Consider the following 27,785-nt stretch of genomic DNA (forward strand, 5'->3'; position numbering starts at 1 on the left):
TAATGTCTCCAGTTGGCAGTGAGTATTGTAGCAATGTGGATTCCTTAGAGTTAATAACTGTATCAGCACTAGATACTAGTGATGTTACATAATGGTATTTGGATAGCTATACTACCCTTTTAATTCTTGTCACAGAGAATCAGATGTGAAATTCAGTTGTTCTATTAGAATTTGGGGTCAAAAAAGGGAGAAAAATATAATAAATGGAGAAATCTCTTATCAAGCTATTTTCAAATCTACGTCTTTAGGCAACAGTGAAAAATTGTAGCCTGGTGCTGAATTTTCTGGATGATGAAGAGAATAACAGGCCCTGAGCTTAGAGGCATCATATATAAGCAATGAAAACCCTCTCTCAAGGAAGATATCCATCCTGGGACTCAAAACTGTTCTTCTCAAAAAATAACATACAATAGTTATCAGAAACATAAGACAGAATGTTAAAAACAAAACCACAAAAAGATATCACTAAAATATAACATACTGAAATGATCAGATATAGACAAGAAATGCTTACCATATCTTAAAACTAGAAAACAAAGTTCAACAGGGAGTAAAAAGCTAAAAAATGAAAAGACCTCCCAGAAATGAGAACGACATCAACTTATTCAGAGTGTAATGAAGAGAGACAGACAGATTAATATTCAGGCAAGTAGGTAGAATAAAAGACAGGTACTTGTTGAGGTTTGTTCTGTTGCTATGTGTTGTAATGGTAAAATCTGTACCCAAGGTCTAGGCCTGCCAGGGAATTCTCTTGTTTATAAGCTTTTGTTGTGCAAATCGTTTTCCTTGATTTAAAACGATTGGTTATATAAATTTGACTACAGCCAATGACTGGAGGAATTCAAGGTAGGTGGGTTTTGAGTTACTTGGTTGGGGGTAGAGAAGAGAGGGGAGTGAGGAGAGGCCTGGAAGAGAAGGAAGAAGAGGAAAGGAGGATGCCTCAATGGACCATAAGCACATGGCCAGGAGAAACAGCAAGTATGGGATATACTGGTGGGGAGATGGCCAGGCCAGCAGTTAGAAGAGAAGATTAAAGATTAACACCCCGCCCCACTCCCAGTAATTGTCAAACCCAAATAAAATAACCATAGTATGAATCTCATTTATTTTGTAAGCTAGTCAGGGATAAGCATAAAGTGGTTGTACTATAGATACATTAAGAATAGATGATATATAATTGGAAATGCAAAAAATAGAAAAAAGCATTTATAAAATGTAAAGATGTAATCACTACAATTTTTAGAAAGTGGTAAAAGACAAGAATCCAAATTTAAAATGTCAACAAATCCAAAGAGTATTAGGTAAAAAAAAGCAATACACACACACACACACACACACACACACACACACACACACACATCATAGTAAAATCAAAGAACATCTTAAAAGCAGTGAAAAAAGTATCTTTCAAAAGTTAGACATCTAAAGGGAGGGACTCATGGCTCCACTTGTATAGGTAACTGAGGGTGGCCTCGTTAGGCAACAATGGAAGTGGAGGGCCATGTTCCCCGAAAGATTGTATCCATAGTGTTGGGGAATGTGAGAGCAGGGAGGCGGGATTGGGAGAATGGTGGGAGCACACCCTCATAAAAATTGGAAGAGGGGGTATGGGATAAGGGGTTTTGGGGGAGAAAGGAAGTGGAGATAACAGTGAAAGGTAAATATGTAAAATATCCAAAAAAAAAAAAAAAAAAAAAAAAAAACAAAAAAACCCAGATAATGGGTCTGGAAAAAAAAGATAGTTTACTTATTTCAAAGATTTTCAAAGGTTTCCAGGAGATGCTTATTGGCTAAGATCTTATTTTAAGCTCTTCACAAAAGAATTTATGTCTCTGTTTAATATTCTCAAGAGAGATGCAAATCCTAATTTCTCTCAACAATTAATTGACCAAAGAGGAGTAATTTTACAAAAAGTAGAAGAAGCTCTCATTAATTTATATATTATATAGATTGATATAGATTGACTAATTGTTGGTTGTTTTATAATAGTCTTTTGATAAAAGAAATTATTAATAAAGAATTATATTTCTTTAAATAGCGTCTTCATGACTCTCTGAGGGTGGAAGGGCATGCCTTGTTTACTCTTAACTTTCTAAAATTGAAAGTTCATGGCAAATCTGCTGCTGATTGCCACTGGCATCGCTGAGACCAATAAAAACTAAGCCACAACTATGTGGAAGGACCCTTTTACTCTTAAATGGAATGGCCAGGACCCAGTTCCTACATGGGGCCGAGGATTGATATACATGTTTGATACCACAGAAGGCACAGCTAAATGGACGCCAAAAAGATTAATGAATTAAATAGATACCCCCACAAAACCAGGCCCAATTATAAATAAGATGAATAACAATTGACATCCAGGGAAGAGAAATTTCCCTGAGAATTCCCTTCTTTTTTCCTTTCCAGATAAAAAATTAATCACTGGTGATGTCTGCTGTTAGGAGTTCTAATCCTGATGCTGGCCTCCGGACTTATACTACTCAGATCTCCAATGGGCCTTTGACAAGGACGTCAAACAGCTATAGACTGACATCACTAATCTGAAGAAATCCCTCGTTTTGCTGTCTGATGCAATCCCCCCAAATTGCAAAGTTTATTGGACTTGATTTTCTCTTTTACAATAGAAAAGATTGTATACAGCTCTAGACTCTGTACAGCCCTTAAAGAAGAATGCTGCTTTTACATAGAAAAAACAGGGATGATTAAAGAGAGCATGAAAAAGGCCAGAAAAGGTCTTGAGAAAAGACAGAGAGAGAAAGAGAAAAATGAGAGCTTGTACAAGAATTGGTCTTCAACCTCTCCATGATTGTTAACCCTACTTCCTCCCATCTTGGGACCATTAATTAGGTTATTTTTGCTTATTTCCTTTTTGGTCCCTGGGCCTTAAATAGGCTGACTAACTTTGTGAAACAACAGATAGATAATCTGATAGCAAAATCTATTCAGATACATTATCATAAGTTAGCTATGGAGGACCACAAGACTCTAGATGAGGATGTTACTCTATCCAGGGTGCTCCCTAGTCCCATCTCCACCCAACCTAAAAGAGGGGACTTCTGCCCCTAGACTAAGCAGAGAGGGTCCACCCAGAACCCACTCTGTCTGGCGATCTGAATTCTTGCTTAGACTGCGAGGCTAAGCACTGCAAGGGAATATAAATAAAAGTTAAAAATATGTTTCTGGGTTCCCTGAGGGTCAAGCCTGACTGCATAGGGGTTGATGTCAAAAGTATCCCCTCTCCAGGAAAAAGACATCGGGACGGGTATGGCCCTCATGCCTCACTGGACAACGAACGACAGGAGGACTGGAGCCATTACAAGGTCCCCTTTAATTACTGGAGGTCAGGCCTCTATCCCTGCCTTGGCAAGATTAGAATCGCCACAACCCTTCTATAACTGGAGAAGGGAGGAGATGTCAGGGGCAGCCCTGTTTATAAACTGAAGGCCTAAAATCAGCCATAAGCCTAAAATCAGCAATAGGCCTGACATACATGCCTGCTAACACAAAGTCTTGGGTCTCTATGGAAAAACACTGAAACAGATGTCTATAAACTATTGTAAACAGGCAGCTTTTGTGGAAATCTACCAGCTTGAGTAGTTATAGACCTTGTAAATAGGCAGCCTTGGCAGATAATACCAACTTAGATAAGGACAAGTGAAGCATAGGCAGAGTCATAGTGACCTGACCCCTGAACCTTCACCCAGCTGATACCCTGTTCTGAAAGATATCTGTACTCCCCCTGAACATCTATGCTCCTGTGTCATCCCCTTCCCCACATCCTGCATTTTCGTGTTTATAACCCCTGTGTTAAAAAGTAAAAATTATGATTTGATAATAATAATAAAAAGACAAAATAAAGAAAAAGAAATGAAAAGAAAAGAAATAACACACAGTGTCCCCCTGGCTCTGCTGACTTAGCTTCTGACAATCCATTTTCTTGTTCTCAGAAATACTTTAAATTATAAAATGCTATTGTGGTTTTTGTTAGTATGCTGGGTAAAATAATTTTTATTGATTTCATTTTAAATTTCAAAGTTTGTAATGAGTTAAAATGTCCTTCAACATAATTATAGGTCATATTTATTTTCATATTGTAAAATGCAAGTTAATCTGTTGAATGTTTTTAAAAAATGGATTCCTTTGAGAATTTCATATATGAGCACTGTATTTACATAATTTTTTTCTTTCTCTCCTTCCTCCCACTCTTCCCAACCCCCAATACTTTTCAAATACATCTTATTTAATTATTGTTCATATATGTATGTATATGTGTATACATGTATAAGTATGTATGTATATACAAATACTGATAAAGTATTTTGGGGAAAAAAAAGTTAGACATCTGATTAGTCTATAGAACTCAAGACGAAGGCCATGAAATGATAACATGAGTTCCATTCCGAGGACCCACATGGTAGGAGAGAACTGACTCCCATAAATTGTCTTTTGATCTCCATATATATATATGCATGTGTACACACACACACACACACACACACACACACACACACACAGAGAGAGAGAGAGAGAGAAAGAGAGAGAGAGAGAGAGTTTAAAAAGAATAACAAAGAATAAGAGACTAGAATATTAAGATTATTATAAATGAAATCTATCTAGTACCAACCCTAGCATTTTAAAGCCACTGAACTCATACAAGGATTAAAGAGAAATTCAGATTTCATGAGAAAGATTTCATGTATGACAACAGTTATGTCTGGTTGTGTGTTTGGTGTATGTGTGTGAACTTGACATAAAGACATCTGAGAAGAGGGAACCACAGTTGAGAAAATGCTTCTATAAGACTGACCTGTAGGCAAGCATGCATCTTCTTGATTGGTGACTATTGGGGGAAGGGGATGGGTTGGGGAGAACAATGTGGGCTGTGCTACCGCTGGCTGTGCTGTTCTAGTATCAGAGTATGTAAGAAAGCAAACTGATGAGCTGGCTACAGTAGTAGCACATGCTTTTAATCCTAGCACTCCGGAGGCAGAGGCAGTAAGTTGAAGGCCAGCCTGGTCTACATAGTGAATTCCAGGACAGACAGAACTATATAGTAAGATCTTGCCTCAAAAGAGGGGGAAAAAAGCAAAATGAGCAAGCCATAAGGTGCAAGCCAATATTTAGAACTTCTCTACAGTTTGTGTCATTTCCTGCCTTTAGGTTCCTGCCTGGAGTTCTTGCCCTAAATTCTCTCAGCAATAGAGTGTGATGGAGTTTTAAGCTGAAATAAATCTTTTCCTCCCCAAGTTATTGTTGATGATGGTATTTATTGCAACATTAGAAATTCTAAGACAAGTTCTGTACTAAAGAAAAGACTAAGGGACAGTGAACACAGATGAAGGAAGTAGTAAACACATATTAAGACTAACCAAGAAATGACTAGGAAAGAGAAAACCTAGACCTAACATGACCAAAAGAAAGCACACAAATCCACCATTAACATGTTCTATAAGCTTACTATAGGCATGCACCACTGTATGCACATCATGTTTTAATACAATCATCACAATAATATATTAAAGGCAAGGAAAAACCAAATCAAGGAGATAATAAAATCTGGTACATCTGAATAGATCAAAGACAGGGAAGGCTCCAGTTTTGGAGACAAGCAATGGTTCTGTAAATATTTGCTTCATCACTACATTTATGTTACATACTTTGCAATGAGTTACATTTCACAATAAAACGTTGTAAAATAGGGGCTGGAGAGATAACTCAAGCGGGTAAGAGCACTTGCTGCTCTTACAGAGGACAAAGCCACTACACAGGTGGCGTACAACCATCTGTAATGCTAGCTCCATGGTAACATATGTATGGTAAGCATAGACATGCACAGGTAAAGCACTCATGTACACAATAACAATTTATTGTTTAAAAAAGTCTAAAATTAAATGAACTAAATATGACTAAATGCAATTACTGTAACAGAAAATGGAGACAGAATAGGCTTATATTATAAAATGAAATATAGACAGAATAGTTCATACCTACATATATTATATACACACATATATATTCAGTAGCACATTGTTAATAAACTTTGAACTTAAGTTCATAGCTAGAAATGGTGAATTTATAAGAAAATAAAGCAATTTTCTATGCTTTCAGTATTTTATGTTAAGTTTTCTTATTATGACAGATTTTACTCCAATAAAAACCGGTAGAGATTTCCTTAAAAAGAATATAATGTATAGAAACTTACCTGATTTCTCAGATAGAGGAAAAAGCCTGGCCAAAAAGAGCTGAATTCTTCCACAGAAAACTGTATTCTGAGATTTAGACAATCTTCTGAGGAGATCTAACAATGTTCAGAAACGAACAACACAGAAAAGATCATTTTATATTTATTATAATCGTACCTGAATTTTTAACTATTTGTCCAGGATATTCCTAAAGCAAGCGTTCTCAAAATGGAAGTAGCAGTCATTGTAAAAGAAAATATTATAAGTTAGAAACAAAGTTCTGGGGTTCCTTCCGGTCTGGGCCAGAGCACTGAGCAGATCTTGGGCAGCAGCTCTACCCCCAATCCCTAAGAACCCAGAGGAAACTGGACTCCCAGAGCTCTAACCTGGGCAGTATCCTGTCTGCCCTTGAGCACTGCCCAGATTTTGGGCCCCAGCACTTACCCCAGTAGTTACACCCACCCCACAAAGTTCTGATACAACCAAGATAATAGGAAAGACAGGCTCCAGTCAGAGACAGAGCAGGTAGCACTAAGGAGATACAGATGGCAAAAGGCAAGAGCAAGAACATAAGCATCAGTAACCCAGGGTACCTGGCATCATTAGAACCTAGTTCTCCCACACTAGAAAGTCCTGAATTCCCCATATCACCAGGAAAGCAAGATTCACATTTAAAATCACTTCTAATGATGATGATAGAGGACTTTAGGAAGGACATAAATAATACTCTCAAAAAACTTGAGAACACAGGTAAACAGGTAGAAGAAGCCTTTAAAGTGGAAACACAAAAATCCCTTAAAGAATTACAAGAACACAACCAAACAGGTGAAGGAATTGAACAAAACCATCCAGACATAAAAATGGAAGTAGAAACAATCAAGAAATCACAAAGGGAGACTACCCTGGAGATAGAAAACCTAGGAAAGAAATCAGGAGTCATAGACACAAGCATCACCAACAGAATACAAGAGATAGAAGAAAGAATCTCAGATGCAGAAGATACCATAAAAAATATCGACACAACTGTCAAAGAATATGCAAAATGCAAAAAGTTCTTAACACAATATATCCAGGAAATCCAGGACACAATGAGGAGACCAAACCTAAGGATAATAGGTATAGATGAGAGTGAAGATTCCCAACTTAAAGGGCCAATAAATATCTTCAACAAAATTATAGAAGAAAACTTCCCTAATCTAAAGAAAGAGATGCCCATAAACATACAAGAAGCCTATAGAATGCCAAATAGACTAGACCAGAAAAGAAATACTTCCCGTTACATAATAATCAAAACACCAAGTGCACAAAACAAAGAAAGAATATTAAATGCAGTAAGGGAGAAAGGCCAAGTAACATATAAAGGCAGACCTATCAGAATTACACCAGACTTCTCACCAGAGACTATAAAAGCTAGAAGATGCTGGAGAGATGTCATACAGACCCTAAGAGAACACAAATGCTAGCCCAGGCTACTATACCCAGCAAAACTCTCAAGTGCCATAGATGGAGAAACCAAGATATTCCAAGACAAAACCAAATTTACACAATATCTTTCCACAAACCCAGCATTACAAAGGATAACAGCAGGAAAGCTCCAATACAAGGAGGGAATTATACCCTAAAAAGAGCAAGAAAGTAATCCTCTTCCAACAAATCCAAAAGAAGACAGCCACACAAAGATAACTTCACCTCTAATAACAAAAATAACAGGAGACAACAATCACTGTTCCTTAATATCTCTTAACATCAATGGACTCAATTCCCCAGTTAAAAGACATAAGCTAATGGACTGGATACATAAATGGGACCCACCATTTTGCTGCATACAGGAAACCCACCTCAGTAGGTTAGAGTAAAAGGCCGGAAAACAATTTTTCAAGCAAATGGTCTTAAGAAACAAGCTGGAGTAGCCATCCTAAAATCTCCAGCCCGAGAACACAAAGGGAGGGATGCATGGCTCCACCTGTATAGGTAGTTGAGGGTGGCCTTGGCAGGCATCAGTGGAAGTGGACAGCCTTGGTACCTGAAAGTTTGGATTCCCTAGTGTTGGAGAATTGCAAGAGCAGGCAGGCAGGAATAAGAGGATGCTGGGAGCACACCCTCATAGTAATTGGAGGGGGAGAATGGGGTAAGGGGTTAGGCATCAGTGAAAGTGGAGGGCCTAGGTGCCTGAAAGTTTGGATTCCCTGATGTTGGGAAATTTGAGAGCAGGAAGGTGAAAATGGGAGGATGGTGGGAGCACACCCTCATAGAAACTCCCAGAATTACATGGATTAGACATGACAGAGGCAGGCTGCCAGATGACTAGATTCCAGAATTCAAACAAATAATTATCTTCATACTAAAATTTGTTTTGAGAATTGTATATTACAGAATACATAGCCTTGGTGTATCTACTCATCAGGCAAGCTGAGCAGACCTGATCGAACCTCTGATGTTCTGGAATTCTAGCTGGACGCAGTGAAGACACAGTGTCAGAGGCTTATCAATTTACTCTTCCTCCAACCCCTCTTCTAATATCTCAACACCCATAATCAGCTTGAAGAAGTTAATGAAGAGTTGGCACCCCTATTCCCTGGGCTTGGGGACTGAGGTGGTTAATATTGGGCTGTCTTTCTAGGGAAAAGTAGTGGTTTTGGTGGAACAGGGAGGATTAGCTAGGATTTATTGCATAGCCATAACCTACTGGTAGAAATATGTATAATTGTTATTAAGATGAAGTTATAATTTCTCAAATGGTACAAAATTTACTTTGATTTCAAATTTAAGGTTTTCATTGGTACGAGCTTCTTATTAATATAAAAGTGAGATGAATATTGTTACTATCATAGGCATTGTGCCTGTATAACACATTTAGGAATACAAGGCTTAGACCCAGTGCTTCTTTAACTTTTTTAACTTATTTGAGATGGTTAGACTGTGAGTTAAGGGCCTATATAGCAAATTCATGGCTTTGAGTTTATTATTAAGGGTATTTTCTATATTTTCTTTAGAAACAGCTGAGAGGAGTTACCAGACAATAGTCCAGATTGCCTTACATAAATAGTTGGTTTTCAAACATCAGAAATCCACAGAATTGACATTACAAACATTTCTGTATTAATGTTCATTTTGATTAGAGACCTGTCTGCTCCTGACAGCTTCCTGTCTTGGATTCTAAGAAGAAATTGAACATCTATGGAGTTATTCCAATTGTGTTGAGACAGCCACTAGGCAAGAATTGCCTCTTTCCATCTACAAATTACTGTCCAGAAAAGGACACACTTGCAGAATAGTTGACTGATTATATCTGCCAAGACAGAGTAATCAGCCCTTAATAATTCTGCATCACTAGGTCTGTCAGATGATCCTGGGCCAGAAGGGTGAAGATCAGATGCTCCAATGTTCTGTAGTATAAGGACTGTCCAGGTGTTCAGCGGTCTCTATAAATTGGCTAAATTTTAGAAGCTATGCTTTGTGCTTCCCATAATTTCAGTTAACTCAGTCATTCTGGATTTCTGATGGGGTTGAAAACTTATAGTCTCATAGCCAATCCTTGCTATTTACTTTGAGAGAAAAGATTTGAGAAGATGGTTTTCAGCTGACATTCATTCTAAAGCCAAGAAAAAAAAAAAAAAAAAAAAAAAAAAAAAAAAAAAAAAAAAAAAAAAGCCAGGTTCAAAACTAAGTCTTTTATTTAGGAGAGATGACAGAGGTTCTGCTTAGTCAATAAATGATGGACTGGGTATTAGGTCTATCTTGCACCTTACAGACATAAATTGGTATAGTTGCACTCTAACTGTATTTTGAGAGAAAAGTTTTATTTTAACAGGAAGGGTGATATGTAGGAGGAGCTAAGGTGGGAGGAGTAAGGAGAGGAGGAGGAGGAGGAGAGGAGGAGCTAGGTGATGAGAGAGAAAGAGAGAGGGGGGCTAGACATGGAGACAGATGTTCACAAGTCTCCGCCAGTCAAAGATAGTTGATATATCTAGGTTGGGTATTAGGTTACACTTCTGATTGATATTGAGCATTACCAAATTTATAAAGCCTTTGGTTAACATTTTAAAAAAATTGTATAAAAGCAAAAAGGGGAAGGGGGTACAGGATAGGGGTTTTCTAGGGAGGGGAAATGGAGAAAGGGGATGGCATCTGAAATGTAAATAAAATATCCAATAAAAAATAAATTAAAAAAAAAGAAACAAAGTTCTGTGGACAAAAATCAATGAAAATGAGTGATGAGTTTCAATAAATAAGACTGTTCCACTTTTAAGACATCTTCATTGTTAAATAATAAAGCACCTATTCTTCTGGTCACATTCAGAGTTTTAAAAGCAATAATTTAATATTGAAGTACTTACCATTGCACATACGCAGTAAGTAATTTTTGCCAGCAGAATAGAATGTATTCTGAAATTAAGACCGAAATTATTACTATAGTTTGGAAGTTGCCCACTCCCTTCAATAAGCCATAGGAATTAAAATATTAAAGAGTACTAATGTATAAGAGTCTGTTTTACTACTTTTACTTATTTCAAAGCATTTTCATTTGAATATGTATAACAGCGTAGCATTGAATAACTTGTAATCATCTAGAAGTGTGTGTCTTTGCTTTATCTTTAAAAATTTGTTTTTATTTTATGAGTATTTTTCCTGCATATATGTGTGTGTGTGTGTGTGTGTGTGTGTGTGTGTGTACTACATGTGTGTATGGTGTCTGCAAAAAGGCTAGAAGAGAGCATCAGATCATTTTGAACTGGAGTTACAGGTGATGGTAAGGCACCATGTATGAGTGCTGGGAATTAAACCCAGGTTCTCTGAAGGAGTAACAAGTACTCTAAACGGCTAAGCCATCTCCCAGTCTTTTTTATTTGTGAGACAGGTTCTCCCTGTATAGACTAGGCTAGCTTGGAACACAGCTTTCCTACCTCATAAGTTACCTCATAACTTTACAATACTATGTCTGATTGAAAGTATGTACTTTAAAATTATTTATTAAGTTTTGTACTTCAAAATTTTCTCTACATCAGATTCTTATTATTACATAATATATAATTCTTTCACAGGGACAAGCGTTTTGGCAACCACCAATATTAGAATTATTAGCAAATAAAGCACAAACAAAACTATCTTCTGAATTCTATCTCTATAGAGATAGTATTAGCAGGAAAGGAAACCAAGGCACTTACTGACTTCCAAGTAGCAACATTTTTTTCGACAAATGTGAATATTGTGTCACACTGATCCAAAGGAAGGCAATCTAAGACATCTCCCAATAGCACAAATGGTGTGGACGCAGTACAGACACCTGCAAATGGGGTACAAATCAATGAGGAGCTAGTGACACTGCCTTCCAGCCCAAGAAAAAGAATCCATGGATAGGCTATATTACAAAGTAATAATAAAGTCAAAGTTCCTATATGCCTCTAAAATAAACGTCAGTAAAGAATGTTTGTTTTAGCCATTGAATGTTTGACACTGAATAGAAGTTCAATAAGTACGTGTCAAGCTGAATTAAACGTATTTATGGGCAAATTGGAAACACAAAGCATAATGTACTACTAATAATAATCTCTTTCAAAAATAAGACTTTCCCCTGCAGGAAATTGTATTTAAGCCTTTATTTGCAGCTTAAGTAGACCAGTCCATGTTTTTCTAAAGTTCTAGGCATAGTTTCCAGTTTGTAGTAAAGCCATCATCAATCTTAAGTAAATAATATAGCAAGTTAATGAACTAAGCACACACTATAAACTGAGGAATAGGGTGAGGAAAACTGTTGGGGAACTCATCTAAGCATGCTGGATAAATGAATAAAAACTGAACTAATAAAATGCTTACACAAAAGTTTAATAAGTAAATGAAAATTTAGAAAGTTAGATTTACAAAACAGCTCACTTCAACACTGGAAAACACTTGTTATCTTGTGTGCTCTAGGGATATAAAGAAAGAGAATATGCGATACAAACAACACTTAACAGGTTCAAAGGCAATCTTCACATATATTATTTAAATTCATCAGATAAAATTTGAACCAAAAGGGTTAATAAATATTGATGAACTGCTTTTTATTTTCACTTTCTAAAAATATTTAAATATTTTCAGAATATTCTTATCACGTATCAGGCTCTATGTGCCTATGCCCTGTGTTTAAAGTCTTTTAAACTAATCTTATATTGGTACTGATACAATTTTACAAAAGATTTATTTATATGTATGTGTGTGTGCCTGAGTATATGTATGTGCACCCTATGTGTACAGGTGCCTGCAGAGGCCAGAAGAGGACTTGAGTTATAAGTAGCTATGAGCTGCCTGTCATAGATGCAGGAACTGAATATTGGTCCTCTGCAAGAACAGCAAGTAATCTTAGCCAATGAGCCATTTTCCAGTGCCCCACTGCTGTTTTTTTTAATAGACCTCTGCCCAGGTTCTCTGCTAGCAGTCCACTGAATGCACTTACTCTTCTAAGGGTGTCTGTCAGTACGTGAGACACTGGCCTTTAAACTAACGCACACATCTTGTTTCCTTTGCCATTCTTGTTTCATACAATTTTCTAGCTACGCTGAACCTGTCCTTTATATAACTATTTCCTTCTCTATTTCTGGCAAACTTAATCCCTCATGTTCCTATTTGTAGGCCAGATCTTCCTTTTTTCATTTTCTCTTATTTTGTCTCAAATTTCTGATCGGCCTTACAAGTGCTGGCTCATAGGTATGTGTCACAGATCCCAACTCTTCTTCCTTTTTAAAATTCTTCCTGATTCCTTTAAATTTTTAATTTAGAGAGCCACTTTCACTTCATTATATTCACCACACTTTAATCATAGCACTTACAGCACGGTACGAAAGTCACACATTTCTGTCCTCCATTACCCACTAGATTATGATTTACTCATCACTGAATCTCCAAATTAACTCAGTACTATGCATACAATAAATGTTCAGTATTTGTATATGATTAAAACACTCAAAAAACCCAAAGACATTGCAAATGTACATGACATAATAGAAATGAGAATGTAGAAGTCAAACAATGAACAGGGAGCTGTGAATGCAGGCCAGTGGTAGAACAGCATGCATGAGGCCCGATGCTGGGTGTCTGGCACCACACATAGAAAAATGAACAAAAGCAGACAGAGGTAGAGGTATGGCGAGTCTTAAATAGAACAGGTCGGATCTAAAACAACTTTAAAAAGAAACAGAAAAACACTTACTTTCGGTTACTCCCCCAATAGCAAGAGAAATAATAGCTAAAACGTTCTCACATGCTGAATGATTTATCTACAAATAGAGAAACAATTTTATTTAGAAGCAAGAATTTGCACTAATTTGTTAACAATAAAGACAAGGTCTATGAAATTAAGCAGTCATACATACAGGAATAAAAATATCTTATACAAAGTTATTTTGTAAGATGAAACACCATGAACAGTAATATACACACTATAGAAGTATATTAAACAGTAAAGACTCAATCAAAATCCAACAGACTTGGGAAATAATTGACTTTTGCATGACTATGGTTATAAGCTTATTGGGTACAGAAGTTCTGAGGCTACGGGTAAAAGTCAACAGCAGGGCCTAGATTGAACCCATATTTACACCGGAGACTTAGCTGAGGGCCTTCTGCAGGAAGGTAACTGTAATAGTGAGCATCCCTGAGTGCTCACTGTGTTGTTACACAACACTAACAGAATGTATTGCTCTTCTTACAAATAGAGTTGAAACTCTGAAAGAAAAGTGACTTTCTCAGCACCTCATAACAGAAAAGTGATTAACTCTGAAAAAAAGATCAATTGGTCTGACCCAGAATTATCTGAAAAACAGGGGGATATTATATTATGGCTATCAGAAGAGAATCTACTGCCATGGGACCCAATTACTGCTTAATCAAAAATAAATGTTAAAAATGTTTCTTTCATTCTGGATCCCTGCTAAAGGCAATATTTAGATTCTTCATGGTTAAATTTCTTCAGCAGGGTTAAACAAGCCTTAGTTATTTATGTATGTTTATAGCTGAGGAAAATCCCACTAGAAAATGAGGACATGGAATCTTTACTCTATGCTTAACATTCGTGGACTACCGCTTACGCCATTACACAGTGTGTCACCATTTATATAATGTTTAAATATCCATTTAAATAATAAAGCAATTTCTATAACATGACTTATTAAAGGGGGGAAATACTTACAATTTCTTCTTCCAGAACACCTCTGAAAGCTTGGTCAAGGGTACATTTTTTTTCATTTTCACTATTAAAAAAATAAAATACCTTCATTTCACAAATAGTTCACTATTAATATAAACATTCATGAAGTCCTTTTTTCATGGACAGTGTACTTTACCTGCCAGGTAACTGACTGAAGGCATTCAACAATGGCTTGATATTTTTGTTATTCAAGGCTTCTCTGGTAGATTTCTACAAAAATAAAAATGGCAAATAACTAGAAAGCTTTTGCTGTTCATGAAAATTTACCATTCATCAATTATAAGTCTTTCTAACTAAAAAAAAAAAAAAATGTTTTTAACTAGAAAATATCTTCTGCCAGTCATTTTTATTAATGTTTATTTCTAATGCCACTGAACGATCCTGATCCTTGTGATATGAAACCTGGCAAGAGCTAATTAGACATCTGCATCACCAGTTTCCCCTTCCTATATATCATATCCATGCATGTTTCCTGCTTTTAAAAACAACAACAACAACAACAACAACAACAACAACAACAAAACCTTGCTAAGTTTGATGGGGCATCCTGCAACCAGGCACTGGGGAACCATCAGTTTAAGGTCAACCTGAATTCTGAGTTCCAGTCTAGCCTGGGCTACATAGCAAAACCCTGACTAAACAACGATCCAAACCCCAAATCTTTATTCAGTTCTTGATTGACATGTTTGGTTTTGAAATGCTTTTGGCTCCCTTAAGACCCACTCCCCACATCATTCTGTCGTCACCAGCCTTTCTCCCACTGTTAGTACAATGCACAGAAGCGTGGCAGTGTTTAAAGTCATTTCCTATTAACCTCATTTCAGCATGTTCACACACTCATGCTGTTCTTTCTATCTGTTCATTCAAAGTCTATACATTCTTTCAGACTCAGCTCAAGCCCTACTTCTTCCAAGCATTTTGCTCAGCTGGCACAGTACCAGGGAAATCTAAGGATGAATAAATAAATGGTTGTCTTAAACTGGCCATAATTTAGAGGACAAAAATATTGCAGATACTGTACATATCTGGAAAGCCATCTTATTACTTCATAACAGCTTCAATGTGTACAGTAAGTGCCCATTGTTGGCTCCATTACTACGTAAGCTAAGAAACTTGGGCTCATTCTATTCTTGACTCCCCACCCTCGCTAGTTAAAGATGAGTGGTGCTGCATGTAGATCCTTGCAGTGGCACTGCATAAAACTTATTAAAAACTTATTAAAACTTTTTAAAAACACAGACTCTCAGCAGGGCAGTGGTGGTATGCACCTTTAATCCTAGCACTCAGGTGGCAGAGGCAGGTTTCGAACTCCCAGAGTTCCCAGCCTGGTTTACAGAGCTAGTTCTAGGACAGCTAAAGCCTCACAGAGAAACCCTGTCTCCAAACAAACACCCAGAATCTCTGGCTAAATGAGTAAGTATCTTCATTTCATAAGATCTCCAGATGGCAATACCACACAGCAAAGCTTGAGAACTACTAATCTAAATGATCCCCAATTAAACACTGCTGTACTTCAATAATGGCGCTCTTTAGAAAAAAAAAAAAAAAAGTTCTCTTCTCCATCTAAGCAAGATGCCCAAAGGAAAGAAGGTCAAGGGGAAGAAGGTGGCCCCGGCCCCCACCGTTGTCAAGAAACAGGAGGCCAAAAAGGTGGTCAATCCTTTGTTTGAGAAAAGGCCCAAGAACTTCAGCATTGGGCAGGACATCCAGCCCAAGAGATCTAACACACTTTGTCAAATGGCCCTGATACATCAGGCTGCAGCAGCAAAGAGCCATCCTCTATAAGCGGCTCAAAGTACCTCCTGCCCTTAACCAGTTCACCCAGGCCCTGGACAGGCAAACAGCTACTCAGCTGCTTAAGCTTGCCCACAAGTACAGGCCAGAGACAAAGCAAGAGAAGAAGCAAAGGCTACTGGCCCGTGCTGAGAAGAAGGCTGCTGGCAAAGGGGATGTCCCAACTAAGAGACCACCTGTCCTCCGAGCAGGAGTCAATACAGTCACCACCTTGGTGGAGAACAAGAAGGCTCAGCTGGTGGTGATTGCCCATGATGTAGACCCCATTGAGCTGGTGGTTTTCCTGCATGCCCTGTGTTGAAAGATGGGGGTGTCCTACTGCATCACCAAGGGAAAGGCCAGGCTGGGGCGCCTGGTCCACAGGAAGACTTGCACCACTGCTGCCTTCACAGGTTAACTCGGAAGACAAGGGTGCTCTAGCTAAGCTGGTGGAAGCCATTAGGACCAATTATAATGACAGATATGACGAGATCCGCCGCCACTGGGAGGTAACGTCCTGGATCCTAAGTCTATGGCTCGCATTGCCAAGCTGGAGAAGGCAAAGGCTGAAGAACTCGCCACTACACTGGGTTAAATGTGCACTAAGTTTTCTGTACAACAACAAAGAGTTATTTATGTATTGTATGTGTGTGAGTGCTCCATTTGCATTTATGCCTGCATGACAGAAGAGGGCATCAGATCCCATCATAGATGCTTGTGAGGCACCATGTGGTTGCTGGGGATTGAACTCAGGACCTCTGCAAGAGCAGCCAGTGCTCGTAACTACTGAGCCATCTCTCTAGCTCTGGTAGTGGAGTTCTTTGCTTGATATGTTCTAGCCCCAGGACTGAGAAAAATGGGTAGAGGGTGATGTTCCTTTCAGGGCTACTGTAACAGAAGAAAACTTTTTTTTTTTTTTTTTTTTTTGAGACAGGGTTTCTCTGTGTAGCCCTGGCTGTCCTGGAACTCACTCTGTAGACCAGGCTGGGCTCTAACTCAGAAATCTGCCTCTGCCTTCCAAGTGCTGGGATTAAAGGAGTGTGCCACCACTGCCTGGCCGAAGAAAACATTTCTAATGACATAAACAAGGTATAATCTCTCAAAACCAAACACCTTGAAAAGCAGAAAATGATTAAGAAAACTACTGATTATGAAGAATCTCTTTTCTCTCTCACATTTTTCCTTCTGGTATCATTACAACTACCTAAACACAGTTAAATATCTAAGTCGAAACGTGCATATAATCTTAATACAAATGGCAGAGATTATGGGCCCAATAGCTTGTGTTCTTTATACATATATTGCTGTGATGGACAACAGAAAAAGGACCATGGATTTAAAGTCGGAAAAACGAGAAAAGTCAGTCAATTCAGTTTTGTTTTTTGAGGGGTTAGAGGTTTCTTAGTTTCTAGCTCATGCACGAGAGACAAAAAAATATTAACTTTTAGTGTTATTCTGACACACAAACCATCATCAAAACATTTGCTCAACAACCCTTTCCCAAACAGGCAAGAACGAAACAGCAGCTGGTAATTCTTCCCAGTTGGTAACCCTTCCCAAGGTGGTCAGTTTGCCTCTTCCCGCTTAGGAGCTCCTTATCCATCTCTGGATGAAATGAGCACGGTGAAATGGGGGGTTAAACTGACAGCTAGATTAGCCACCGGGTCGTGTAGGAGGCGGGGCAGAAACAGAATTCAGGGCTCCTGCCCGAGAAATCTGCTCCGCCCAGCTAGCAGATGAGCTGAAGCTGACTGAGCTAGTCTGTGGGTGAGCTTTCCATGCTCGCCCACAAGAAGACCGCAAGGGCCAGGGGTTTCGTGACTCGCCAGCGGAGGGGCAGAGGAGGACCCACAGACGCGTAGCCAGTGTGCCTTTCCCTTAATGTCAGTCCCGGAAGGGGCCAAGAGCGGACCCGGCGGCGAAAACCCTTCAGTCCCTGGGAAATTTTCAGCGAGAGATAAGGGAAAGAATAACGCTAGGTCAGAAACACGGCCTTCACCACCCCCACCTCCACCCCCCCCAACAGCTCACCGTAAACCGCGTCCGCGCTTCGGGCAAACTGAAAAGCGCCGGCGTCGGAGACATCTTGGTTGCGCGTGCCCACCACTGTGCTACGGCGCCCAGTGATGACGTCAGATGGGGCGCAAGAAGACGGGCGCGGCTAGAGTGGCCAGCGGTGAAGCGCTCTTGGCTGATCTGGCTCAGCAATGTGACTCATAGGCCGGGCTCTGGGACGGCACTTGGAGTGGAACGGCCTAGGGTGTCTGGCGCTGTCGGCTCCTCCCTGGGCACGGACAAGGCTGGTTTTCCTGGCGGGCGAATGACGGCTTGGTGCCGCTTCAAGGGCTGTGCCGGAAGGTAGCGCTCTCGAGAAGCCGCAGTAGTGGTTTGCCTGAAGAAGCCGCGGCACTGCGGCGGCACTTAACGTCCCTACCCCCACCCGGAAGTCTGAGTGCCAGAGAGGTGGCTGATGGCGGGTTTGTCTGACAACCCGGTGGCCCACGGACCCTGAAGCTCTGGAATATAACACCCGTTTCACAGAGCTGTTGTGAAGAATGAAGTGGCTCGCCGGGCGGTGGTGGCGCACGCCTTTACTCCCAGCACTTGGGAGGCAGAGGCAGGTGGATTTCTGAGTTCGAGGCCAGCCTGGTCTACAGAGTGAGTTCCAGGACAGCCAGGACTACACAGAGAAACCCTGTCTCGAAAAACCAAAAAAAAAAAAAAAAAAAAAAAAAAAGAAGTGGCCGGATAGACTCCTAAGTAGTTATTTTATTGTTACTATTATTTTGAAGCAGGGTCTCCCTATGTATCTCTGGCCAGCATGGAACTCTGTTAAGTAGGCCAGGCTGGCCTTGAACTCAGAGATTCCCCTGACTGGCTCCCAATTGCTGGGATTACAGTGTTGGGCCACCATGTCCGGCATACTTACTACTGATATCTTTACCTGGAACTGTACTGTAGTGAAGACCTTTGAGGAATACAGGAGCCATTGCTGCTTGGAAGATGAGCGGCACTGCATCCAGGTTGTAGGCATACCTTGCAAAACCGGTGATCATTACCTCCTGTGCCTTTCTTTTCTCTGGAGAAGTCTGGCCAATGAGAAACTAAATGACAGTAATCTAACTATAGTTAACCTACAGAATAGTAAGTACTAAGTTAAAGGCTAAAGAATTTTCACAGCCAGTAAGAATACAGGGAGTTAAGGAAAAATTAACTGCAGGATCTTGCCACTAATGGAAATTGTGAATAATGATGACTATCAGGATGGTTGCAATCTTTTTGTTTTAGCCAACATATAATTGAAGTTTGGTTACAGAAAAGCAAAATTGGGAAAATTGTTAATTTGGAAATACACTTTATTGATCTCTGATTATCATTTTACCACAGGTAATTGATAACCATCTACAAAACCTAAGCTCTAAATACAAAAGTCTGAACAGAAGAGATGGAGTTTATTGACTTTATTGATCCATAAAAACCCAATTAGAGTTCCATTTGCTTAGTCAATAAACATTTCTTAGACCCTTTGTATAAAGCATTGGTTGACTAAATTAGTTCCCAGCACCTACATTGGGCAACTCAAAATTATCTGTGGCTCCTGCTCTAGGGGTATCTAACCTGACCTCTGGGCACCCACAATCACACGTACACATAATTTAAAATAGATCTTTAAAAAGACTGGTGCTTTTTCATTATGTATTCATGTCTATAACGAAGGCTGAGATAGCTCAGTCTTCATAGCTATTCAGGGGCTGTATAGCAGTACCCTTCCCTTGTCAGCCTTGTCCCACCCTCTCCCCAGGCTCTTTAAAAAAAAAAATGGCAAATAAGTGGAGGCATATGCCCAGAGCTAGTCTCTGAAATTTTTATTTTGGGAGTTAGGGATGAGGGTGTAATAGTGATAAGATCATTTACCTAGTATATTCAAGGCCAGGGTTCCATCCCAAACACCCCCCAAGAAGAAAAGAATGAAACTTTTAGTTTTAAATGATAGGTTACATTGGTTGGAAGACTGAGAAGCTAGTAGAAAGTTGTTAGAGGCTCGGCATCTAAATGAAAGTCTGGGTTGAACCTTAGAGCAGCCTTGTTAGAAGCAAAATAGCTTCAGTCTTTCTCTCTCGTTCTTTTTTTCACTTTTTCATATATCTCTGCTAACACCATCTCTGCTAGTTTCTGTGCCTTGATTTTGCAGCCTCTTGAACATTTGCCACCTCACCAGTGTTGCAGCTATCTTGGATAATCTTCAGATCTACATTATTTTACATCTCTATAGATTCAGGGTTATAGGTGAGAGTTTGTGACTTTTTGACTGATCACTTCCAAATCGTGGCCTTTGTGTTCTGGGAGCTTTTATACCCATTTCTTACCTCCTTTCAGCTTATGCAAAATCATATAGCTCCATTTCAGTATTTCTCTCCGTAGGGAGTTTTGATTTCACTGGTCACCTGTATCTTGTTATGTAAGGGGCCATGCTGAGTGTTGAACTAATGTATCTTTCCTACTGCTTGGAGGGTGCTTAGCCACAGAGAAAAATGGGGTCAGCACATGAAACAGTTGAAAGATGGGCTGAGAAAATTTTATAGAAGGGTTGGGGGAAGTAGGATCTTAAATGGGATGGAGATATGGATTGTAGCAGTTTGAGTTCTGAATTATTACATGTTCAATTAAAGCTCTACCCATCTGTCTAAGTTACATAAACCCAGGAAATCCTTTCCATAATAGCCTAATGCTATTAAGAGTTAGACTCATTAATTTGTTATCAGTCTCATCTGATTAATGCAAGAACTGAGGGCCAATTCATTTGCAATTATGTGGTTTATTACTTAAATTCCCTTTTCATTTTTCAAACTCAAAATGAATTTGGGTCACAAAGTCGTGAATGGGATCAACTGATGATCCAGGGTCCCTGTGAGCCTAGTGAAGTTAGTAGCTGGATTCTGCCTCTAAGCAGCAGTATTTTGTGAATCTATATGTAGGAAAGTAGCATATATGTCTTTTCATGGGTGAAACCTGTATTCAGTGGATATGAAAGACCCCCAAAAGGGGACCCTCACCCAATTCCAGACCTGCATGAACCCAAGGACACACGAGAGACCTTCTTGATGCAATTGCAGAGGAGGTTTAATGACGAGGGCCCTCGGGCCGGAACATATCTCACAAAGGAGATAGAGGTTCCGACCCAGAACCCAGGAAACTTGGGATATTTATGGGTAGGGGTTGGGGAGACTGGGAAAATTTGGCGCGGTTACATATGATTGGTTGCACTTTCGAGAGGCTACACATGATTGGTTGTTTTACAAATTTTGAACATAGCACTGGGAAGACCAAGGGAGCGAGGGGTAACCAAGAACAGTGGAACATTTCAGAGGAATCCAGCCCAAATGATCTAGAGTCATGTGAAAATCACTCTGCACACTCATTCTTCTCAAAAATGTGGTTTTTACCATGTCATTGTGTCTTATGCTGCCATTTCAGATTAACTGTCTTTACTTTTTCTGGCTATAGCCCCACCTAGGTGGTAGCATCTTTATCTGTAGTCAGGACTGTGTCTTCCTGCCTTGGGCCTCTCCCACCCATAGGTGGGCCTATTGTTTGAGGCCTGATTCAGGGAATAATGTCCTCCTATCCGGAATGTGCTCCAGGGAAGTGAAGGCCTGAAATCTTATTTTCAGTTCCTCATTCTGGAATCTGCACTTTTCTGCCCAGGTCTAAGGGCAAAGAATCTACACATATTTTATAAAATGGCCTTTATAATTTTTCACTCTACAGATGTGGATGAAAATATGAATCTTATCCTTACACTGACTGGAGAGTGATACAGTGAGAGTCCTTTCTAGTGTTTCATTACTAGTGGCTCTAAATTATGCCAGCAGAGCAGTTGTAGAGAGGGAAAAAAAAGACTGTTATTTTAGTCTGGATTATCAGTGAACTCTGAATTCTTCAGTCCAAGTAGTTTATTTTGAAGGTTTTCCAAGGAAACAGGGCAGTGGAACTGGGAAGAATGAAACAGAGAAGCCAGTATATAAGATATATTTTAGGGTTGGCCAGTTGTGTTAGGTTTTTCCTATAGCTATGACAAAATACCTGACAGGAATAACATGGGAAGAGAAATTTATTTTGTCTCATGTTGCCGCCTGCAGCAACAGCTGAATGGGTTCACCTGAAAGAGAAGCTGAGAATAGGGGAACGGCAGGAAGAGACGAGGCCAAGACGAAGTTCTCTGATCAAGGCCTGAAGTTTAATAATTTGCTTTCACATATAAAGGGGAAGACCCAACCCCCCACAGTCTCTTCTCAGTTTAGCCCAGAGGCTGGGCAAGGAGATAGCTGTCTGGAAGGTGTCAAGGATAGCTCAGCAGCGTGGGTGAGGGGTGTGCATCCTTAATCGCAGGCTCAGCAGGCAATCCATTCAGCTCAACTCCTGTGGCAGACTGCAGGTCTCCAGCTTCCCAGGTCCTTTGTTATCTCTAGTGGTAAACAGCATGCTCCCACCTGCTCAGCCTGGACAGGTTGGCAGCGTGGGGGAAGGGCACAGTCTCATGGTCCAGAGGATATCAGTCTTCCATGTGTCTGGAATGGGGTGGTTCATGGAAGTAGGAACTACAGCACAGCTTGTTGACATTGTCTCAGATCAGGAAGCATAGAGCACAAAGCAAGTAGAGCTGGGCAGTAACCAAGTAGAGCTGGGCAGTAACCGTTAGTGTTCTCCACTTAAATCCAAAAGCTAGGTCCTATGTCTCAAGGTTTCACAGTCCATCAAAATAGTGCTACCATTTGAGGACCTGGTGTGCAAACACATGAGCCTGTGGGGGACATTTGAATTCAAACCATAGCAGTCACTTAAGGGTGACTGGAATTCAAGTTTTGTAAAAGTAACTTTTATTTGCCTGATGTGATTGCCATCTCAGAGGCTTACTGCTGAATAAGCTCACCCTTTCTTGTTCTTTCTGAACTCTGGCTAGCTAGTTTAACTTAGCTGTTCTGGCTCAAACTCCTCTCCAAGCTGACTAATTCAATCTGGCTTCCCTCAGCTTCTTAGTTAATTGTTCTGCTTGGCCTCAAACTAATGCTGGCAATTTGTCCTAATCTTCTGGCTCCTTCTTATTCTCTGACTTCAACTGCCTCTGCTGACCTGCACTCAACTCAGCTATACTACACTGCACTGATACCCAACTGACTGACTGACTCCCTGTACTGCTCTTAAATAGCTTCTCATGAGAGTTGGGTATATCCTGTTTCTGACTCATTCTGTCAAATCTTTCCCTGATTCGTTATGTTGTCCCTCAATTAGATGTAAATATTTGGGATTAAAGAGCATGCCTATATTCTAGCCAGATCACACAGACCTAAAACACCTTTGAATGTGATTAGAGCAGTCATGTTGCTGGATTAAAATTCCTGTACAAATTTTACTGAGACTTTTTGAGACACTATATTTAGTACACCATAATAGGACTTGTCCAGTGGGAAGTACACTTGTCCCCTATAAGTGTAAATTATGATGGTAGACGGGCTTGAGGGTGAAGCTTGTGTTGGTAGAGTGTTTGTTTAGTACTGGTGAAGCCCTGGGGTTTGATTGGCTATATAGTGAGTTCTAGGCTAGGCTGGGCCATGAGATATCCTATTTAAGAAAACAAACAAAGTAGATAAAAATAAATTATGCTGATAGAAATAAAATCAAGTCTCAGAACATGGATAGATCTAGCTTAATATTTATATGACTTGGGAAGTTCAGTATTTAAGAATAGTAATTCAAGAATATGCAGGATGTGATGATGTGTGTCTATAAGTCCAGGTACTTAGATAAGTAAGGCAGGAAGGTTATGAGCTTGAGACCAGCCTGGGGTTTATAGAAAGACCCTTTGTTTTCAGTAAGGTAAAATGAATACATGTAATTTTAGGAAAGTAGCTGACAGTATTACAGCTATCATAAACATAAAATCCAGACTGATGTCCTTCTGTAGTTATTTCCATATTTTAGCTGTGTATTCCTTTATCACTCCATGCGAAAATAGTTATGTACGATTTTAACAAGGCTGGGAAGATTTGTGATTCATCTACGACTTCATATACACCTTCTGGTTTTGTTAGTGTTTCTTGGTCCAAGAACTGCAGCCATTTGGTATCTCCTATTATTATTAGAGCATGATATCTATAGCCAGAGCTGGCCCAGCTAGACATGTCCCTTGTGCTGTAAGTTCTCCATCTTCTAACACATCAGTTCTCTCTTTCTTTCTTTCTTTCTTTCTTTCTTTCTTTCTTTCTTTCTTTCTTTCTTTTTTCTTTTTCTTTTCAAGACAGGGTTTCTCTGTGTAGCCCTGGCTGTCCTGAAACTCACTCTGTAGACCAGGCTGGCCTCGAACTTGGAAATCTGCCTGCCTTTGCTTCCCAAGTGCTGGGATTAAAGGCGTGCGCCACCACTGCCCAGCACACATCAGTTCTTGTTGGGAGAAACTGGGCATAGAGCTTAAGTGTTGAGCACTTAATGAATGAACAGAGTAATTGACAGAGTAACATTTAAAGTGTCTTTAGCTATGTGTCCTGGATGTTTAACAGGGTATGCCAGTAGAAAATTGTCCTCATGGGTCAAGAAGATGTATGAAATACTGCAGTCAAATCTCCAGAAAAACAGAAGTATTAGAACAAAACAACCAAAAAATATCAGAAATGAAGAAACAAAGGTAACATTGAAAGGTCCGGGACTCCCCAGAAAGGGGGTCCACTTAAGTCACAGGATAGCACGCACCCAAAGGACACACGAGAGACCGTCTTGCTGTAAAGCACATGAGGTGGTTTATTAAATCAGAGCTCTGGGCCAGCCCATATCCCCATATCTCACATAGAGGATAGAGGGACTGACCTCGTGGCTCAGGGGTCTAGCGCTTATATATGGGCGGGGTGGGGAAAAAGCGAACTTTCGCGCGGGTGCACAGGATTGGTTGTTTTACTTTTTTTTTTTTTTTTTTTTTTTGAACACTAGTAGGCCGTACCATGGGGCAGGGTGTAGTTCCTCTCTTGGCCAGTCAGTTTCTGGGATGTTCTTAACAGGCCTTTGTCCTGTAACTCCCCCTCCTCTGTAACTAATTAGATGGACCCAAACCTGCTGGCAGGTGCTTTTCTGCCCAAGGTCTAAGGCGAAAAAATTTACACATATTTCATAAAATGGCCTTTATAATTTTTCACTCTACAACATGAGAAACAGTAACTGAGTCTGCTGATAGACTCAAACTCATGTACATCAGAAATTACATTAAAAGTGAACCATGGAATAATAAAATGAGCAGAATAAAAGTAAATAGAATGTATGGCTCTTGAGGTTGCTCAAGAAGTAAAATGACTTGCCATGCAAACCTGACAACCTGAGTTCAGTCAGTCCCCAGAACTCATGGTGGGAGAGGCAGCCAAGGAAAGTGTCCTTTGACCTTGGATACTTGGCATGCCTACACTCGAATATAACCGTACTAGGAGAGATAATAAATACAAAGTAAATGCAGTGCAGAACTGTGAATTGGACTCTTGAACAGAATAAGGACATGAAAAAACTGTTGTCATCCAAATAAAATCTAGAGTTTAGTTGATATTAATGTCCAAATAGTTACTCTTTTGGTTAAAAAAATGTAGTTATATAAAGATGCTAATGAAAATTAAGCGAAGGGTTGCTCTAATGTGTTTCTCACATTTTCTGTAAACAATATTGTTCCAAATAAAAATGTTTCTTAAAATATAAATGGATTTCATGTCATAAAGATCATCTAGTGTCAATCTTGACTGGGAGTATTCTATTTTTAAAAATATGTCTGGGTGTGACACACACTTTTAATCCCAGCATTCAGGAGGCAGATCTCTGGGAGTTCAAGGCCATCCTGGTTTACATAATGAGTTCCAAGCGACCACAGCTACATAATAAAGCAACCCTGCCTAAAAAAGAAGGTTAGGAAACAAAACTAAGAGTATAGTATAAAAGGATAGACAAATACTCAAGCAGGTTTCACTCATGAGAAACATTGTACTACCAGATAAACATTTATTACATTATTCTTGATTTATTACACTTTATAAGATGATCAGGTTTTTGTTTTGTTTTACAAATGGGGTATTTATGGTAGCCCTAACTTGAGCAGTTCTTGGAATGATTTTTCCTGGCAATTTATTTTCACTTTATATGTCTGGCACTGTTTATTGTCTTTCTGGGGAGGACCACACATGTGGGAGTTAGAATGTGCCTCTGGCCTGATTTCCCCTTTCCTTTTCACTTGGGTCCTGGGGATTGAACTCAACATGGCCAGGCTTGTGTGGTATTTAGCTTTATCTGCTGAGGCTTTTCACTAGCCCATCTCTGTCATATTTTGATTTTCATAAATTTTTCAATTATTTTCTGCCATGGTAACACTTTGTTTTTAATGACTTTTTTAGAATAAATGTTTAATTTTAATCCATAAATATGTGTTATTGCTCCATAAAGAATTTTGTATCAGCCACAATACTTCTTTAAGTCAGAGAGTAATCACAGCATGGTGCTAACTCTTCAATTCTTGAGGTCTAAGAGCAGTGAAGAAGCAGAGAAGGAAAAAGGTTGAAGTTAGCAGAGATTGGTTATGGAGGTTTAAGGAGAGGGTAGGTAGCTAGTCATCCAACTTAATAGTGAAAGGCAAAGTAGCAAGGACGTGTACAGAAGCTGCAGCAAGTTATTCAGGCAGTTTGACTAAGATAATAAAGCGGCTGTACTCCACAATAAATTGTTAGTGTGGATGAAACTGCCTTATATTGGCAGAAGGTCATGTCCAGGGCTTTTTTCACTAGAGATTCAGCAATTCTTTACTACAAAGGAGAGGGAGACTTTCCTGTTAGGGGCTAACATAGCTGATGCCTTCTAATTGTTCATCTATCATTCTCAAAAAATAAAAAATTGGGATAGAAGCACAGCTGTCTATAATATCATTCTCTCTCTCTTTCTCGCTCACTCGCTCGCAAGTGTGCGTGCGCACGCACACTTGCTGGGGATTGAATTCAGAGCCCTATATGTGCTAAGCTTACATCCTACCACTGAGCTCCACTCCCAGTTTCTACTTCTCAGCAAAAACATTCCCGGTCTTGCTTATAAATGACACACCTCGGTCAAGAGCTTTGATGCTGCTGTGCAATGAAGTTGATGTTTTCATATCTGTTAACACCAGCCATTTTGTAGCCTACAGATCAAGAAACAATTTCAACTTTTAAGTAACATTATTGAAGATGAGTGTGGGTCTGCATTCTGCCTCAGGGCATGGCTGCTTTGGGATTCAAAATGCAGGGAGCTTGACTGTGCTTATCCCATGTTGTAGCTGTTGGGTGCTGCGTTTCAGGAAAGTGCCAAGACACAGATCACGGGGTGGAAAAACCAGTCTGAGATGTGGGAAAGCCAAATCTGGGTTACCAGACCCCCAGACACCCAATTGTCCATAGGGTGTCATACAGTGGGTCGTGGTTATTCTCAGACCCTTGGACATTTAGGTGTCTCTGGGAGTCATAGAAGAGCCAAGAATGGAAGAGGGCTGCAAGCTGAGGACGAGCCTGGCTGCAGGAATAGAGGGAGATCCTGCTTAGCTTACTGGTGATTGTCCTTAGCTTGTTGGAGGCTATGGCTGGGAGCACAGAGAGGTCTATGGG

At 39.7% G+C, this 27,785-nt stretch overlaps 1 protein-coding gene across 1 annotated transcript in view; it reads right to left on the reverse strand.

The window, feature by feature from the left end:
* The window catches only part of Thoc1 (THO complex subunit 1), a 44,768-nt gene extending 26,434 nt beyond the window's left edge, over positions 1 to 18,334 (reverse strand). The window contains exons 1-7 of the mRNA XM_034517762.2: positions 18,172 to 18,334; positions 14,504 to 14,577; positions 14,350 to 14,410; positions 13,372 to 13,438; positions 11,351 to 11,469; positions 10,523 to 10,571; positions 6,206 to 6,301 (exon numbers count right to left, since the gene is read on the reverse strand). Of these exons, the coding sequence (XP_034373653.1) occupies positions 6,206 to 6,301; positions 10,523 to 10,571; positions 11,351 to 11,469; positions 13,372 to 13,438; positions 14,350 to 14,410; positions 14,504 to 14,577; positions 18,172 to 18,225 (520 nt within the window). The 5' untranslated portion in view covers positions 18,226 to 18,334. The remainder of the gene's footprint in view (positions 1 to 6,205; positions 6,302 to 10,522; positions 10,572 to 11,350; positions 11,470 to 13,371; positions 13,439 to 14,349; positions 14,411 to 14,503; positions 14,578 to 18,171) is intronic.
* Positions 18,335 to 27,785: the final 9,451 nt, after the last annotated feature.

This window comes from Arvicanthis niloticus, chromosome 14, assembly GCF_011762505.2.
Source record: "Arvicanthis niloticus isolate mArvNil1 chromosome 14, mArvNil1.pat.X, whole genome shotgun sequence".
Taxonomy (NCBI): domain Eukaryota; kingdom Metazoa; phylum Chordata; class Mammalia; order Rodentia; family Muridae; genus Arvicanthis; species Arvicanthis niloticus.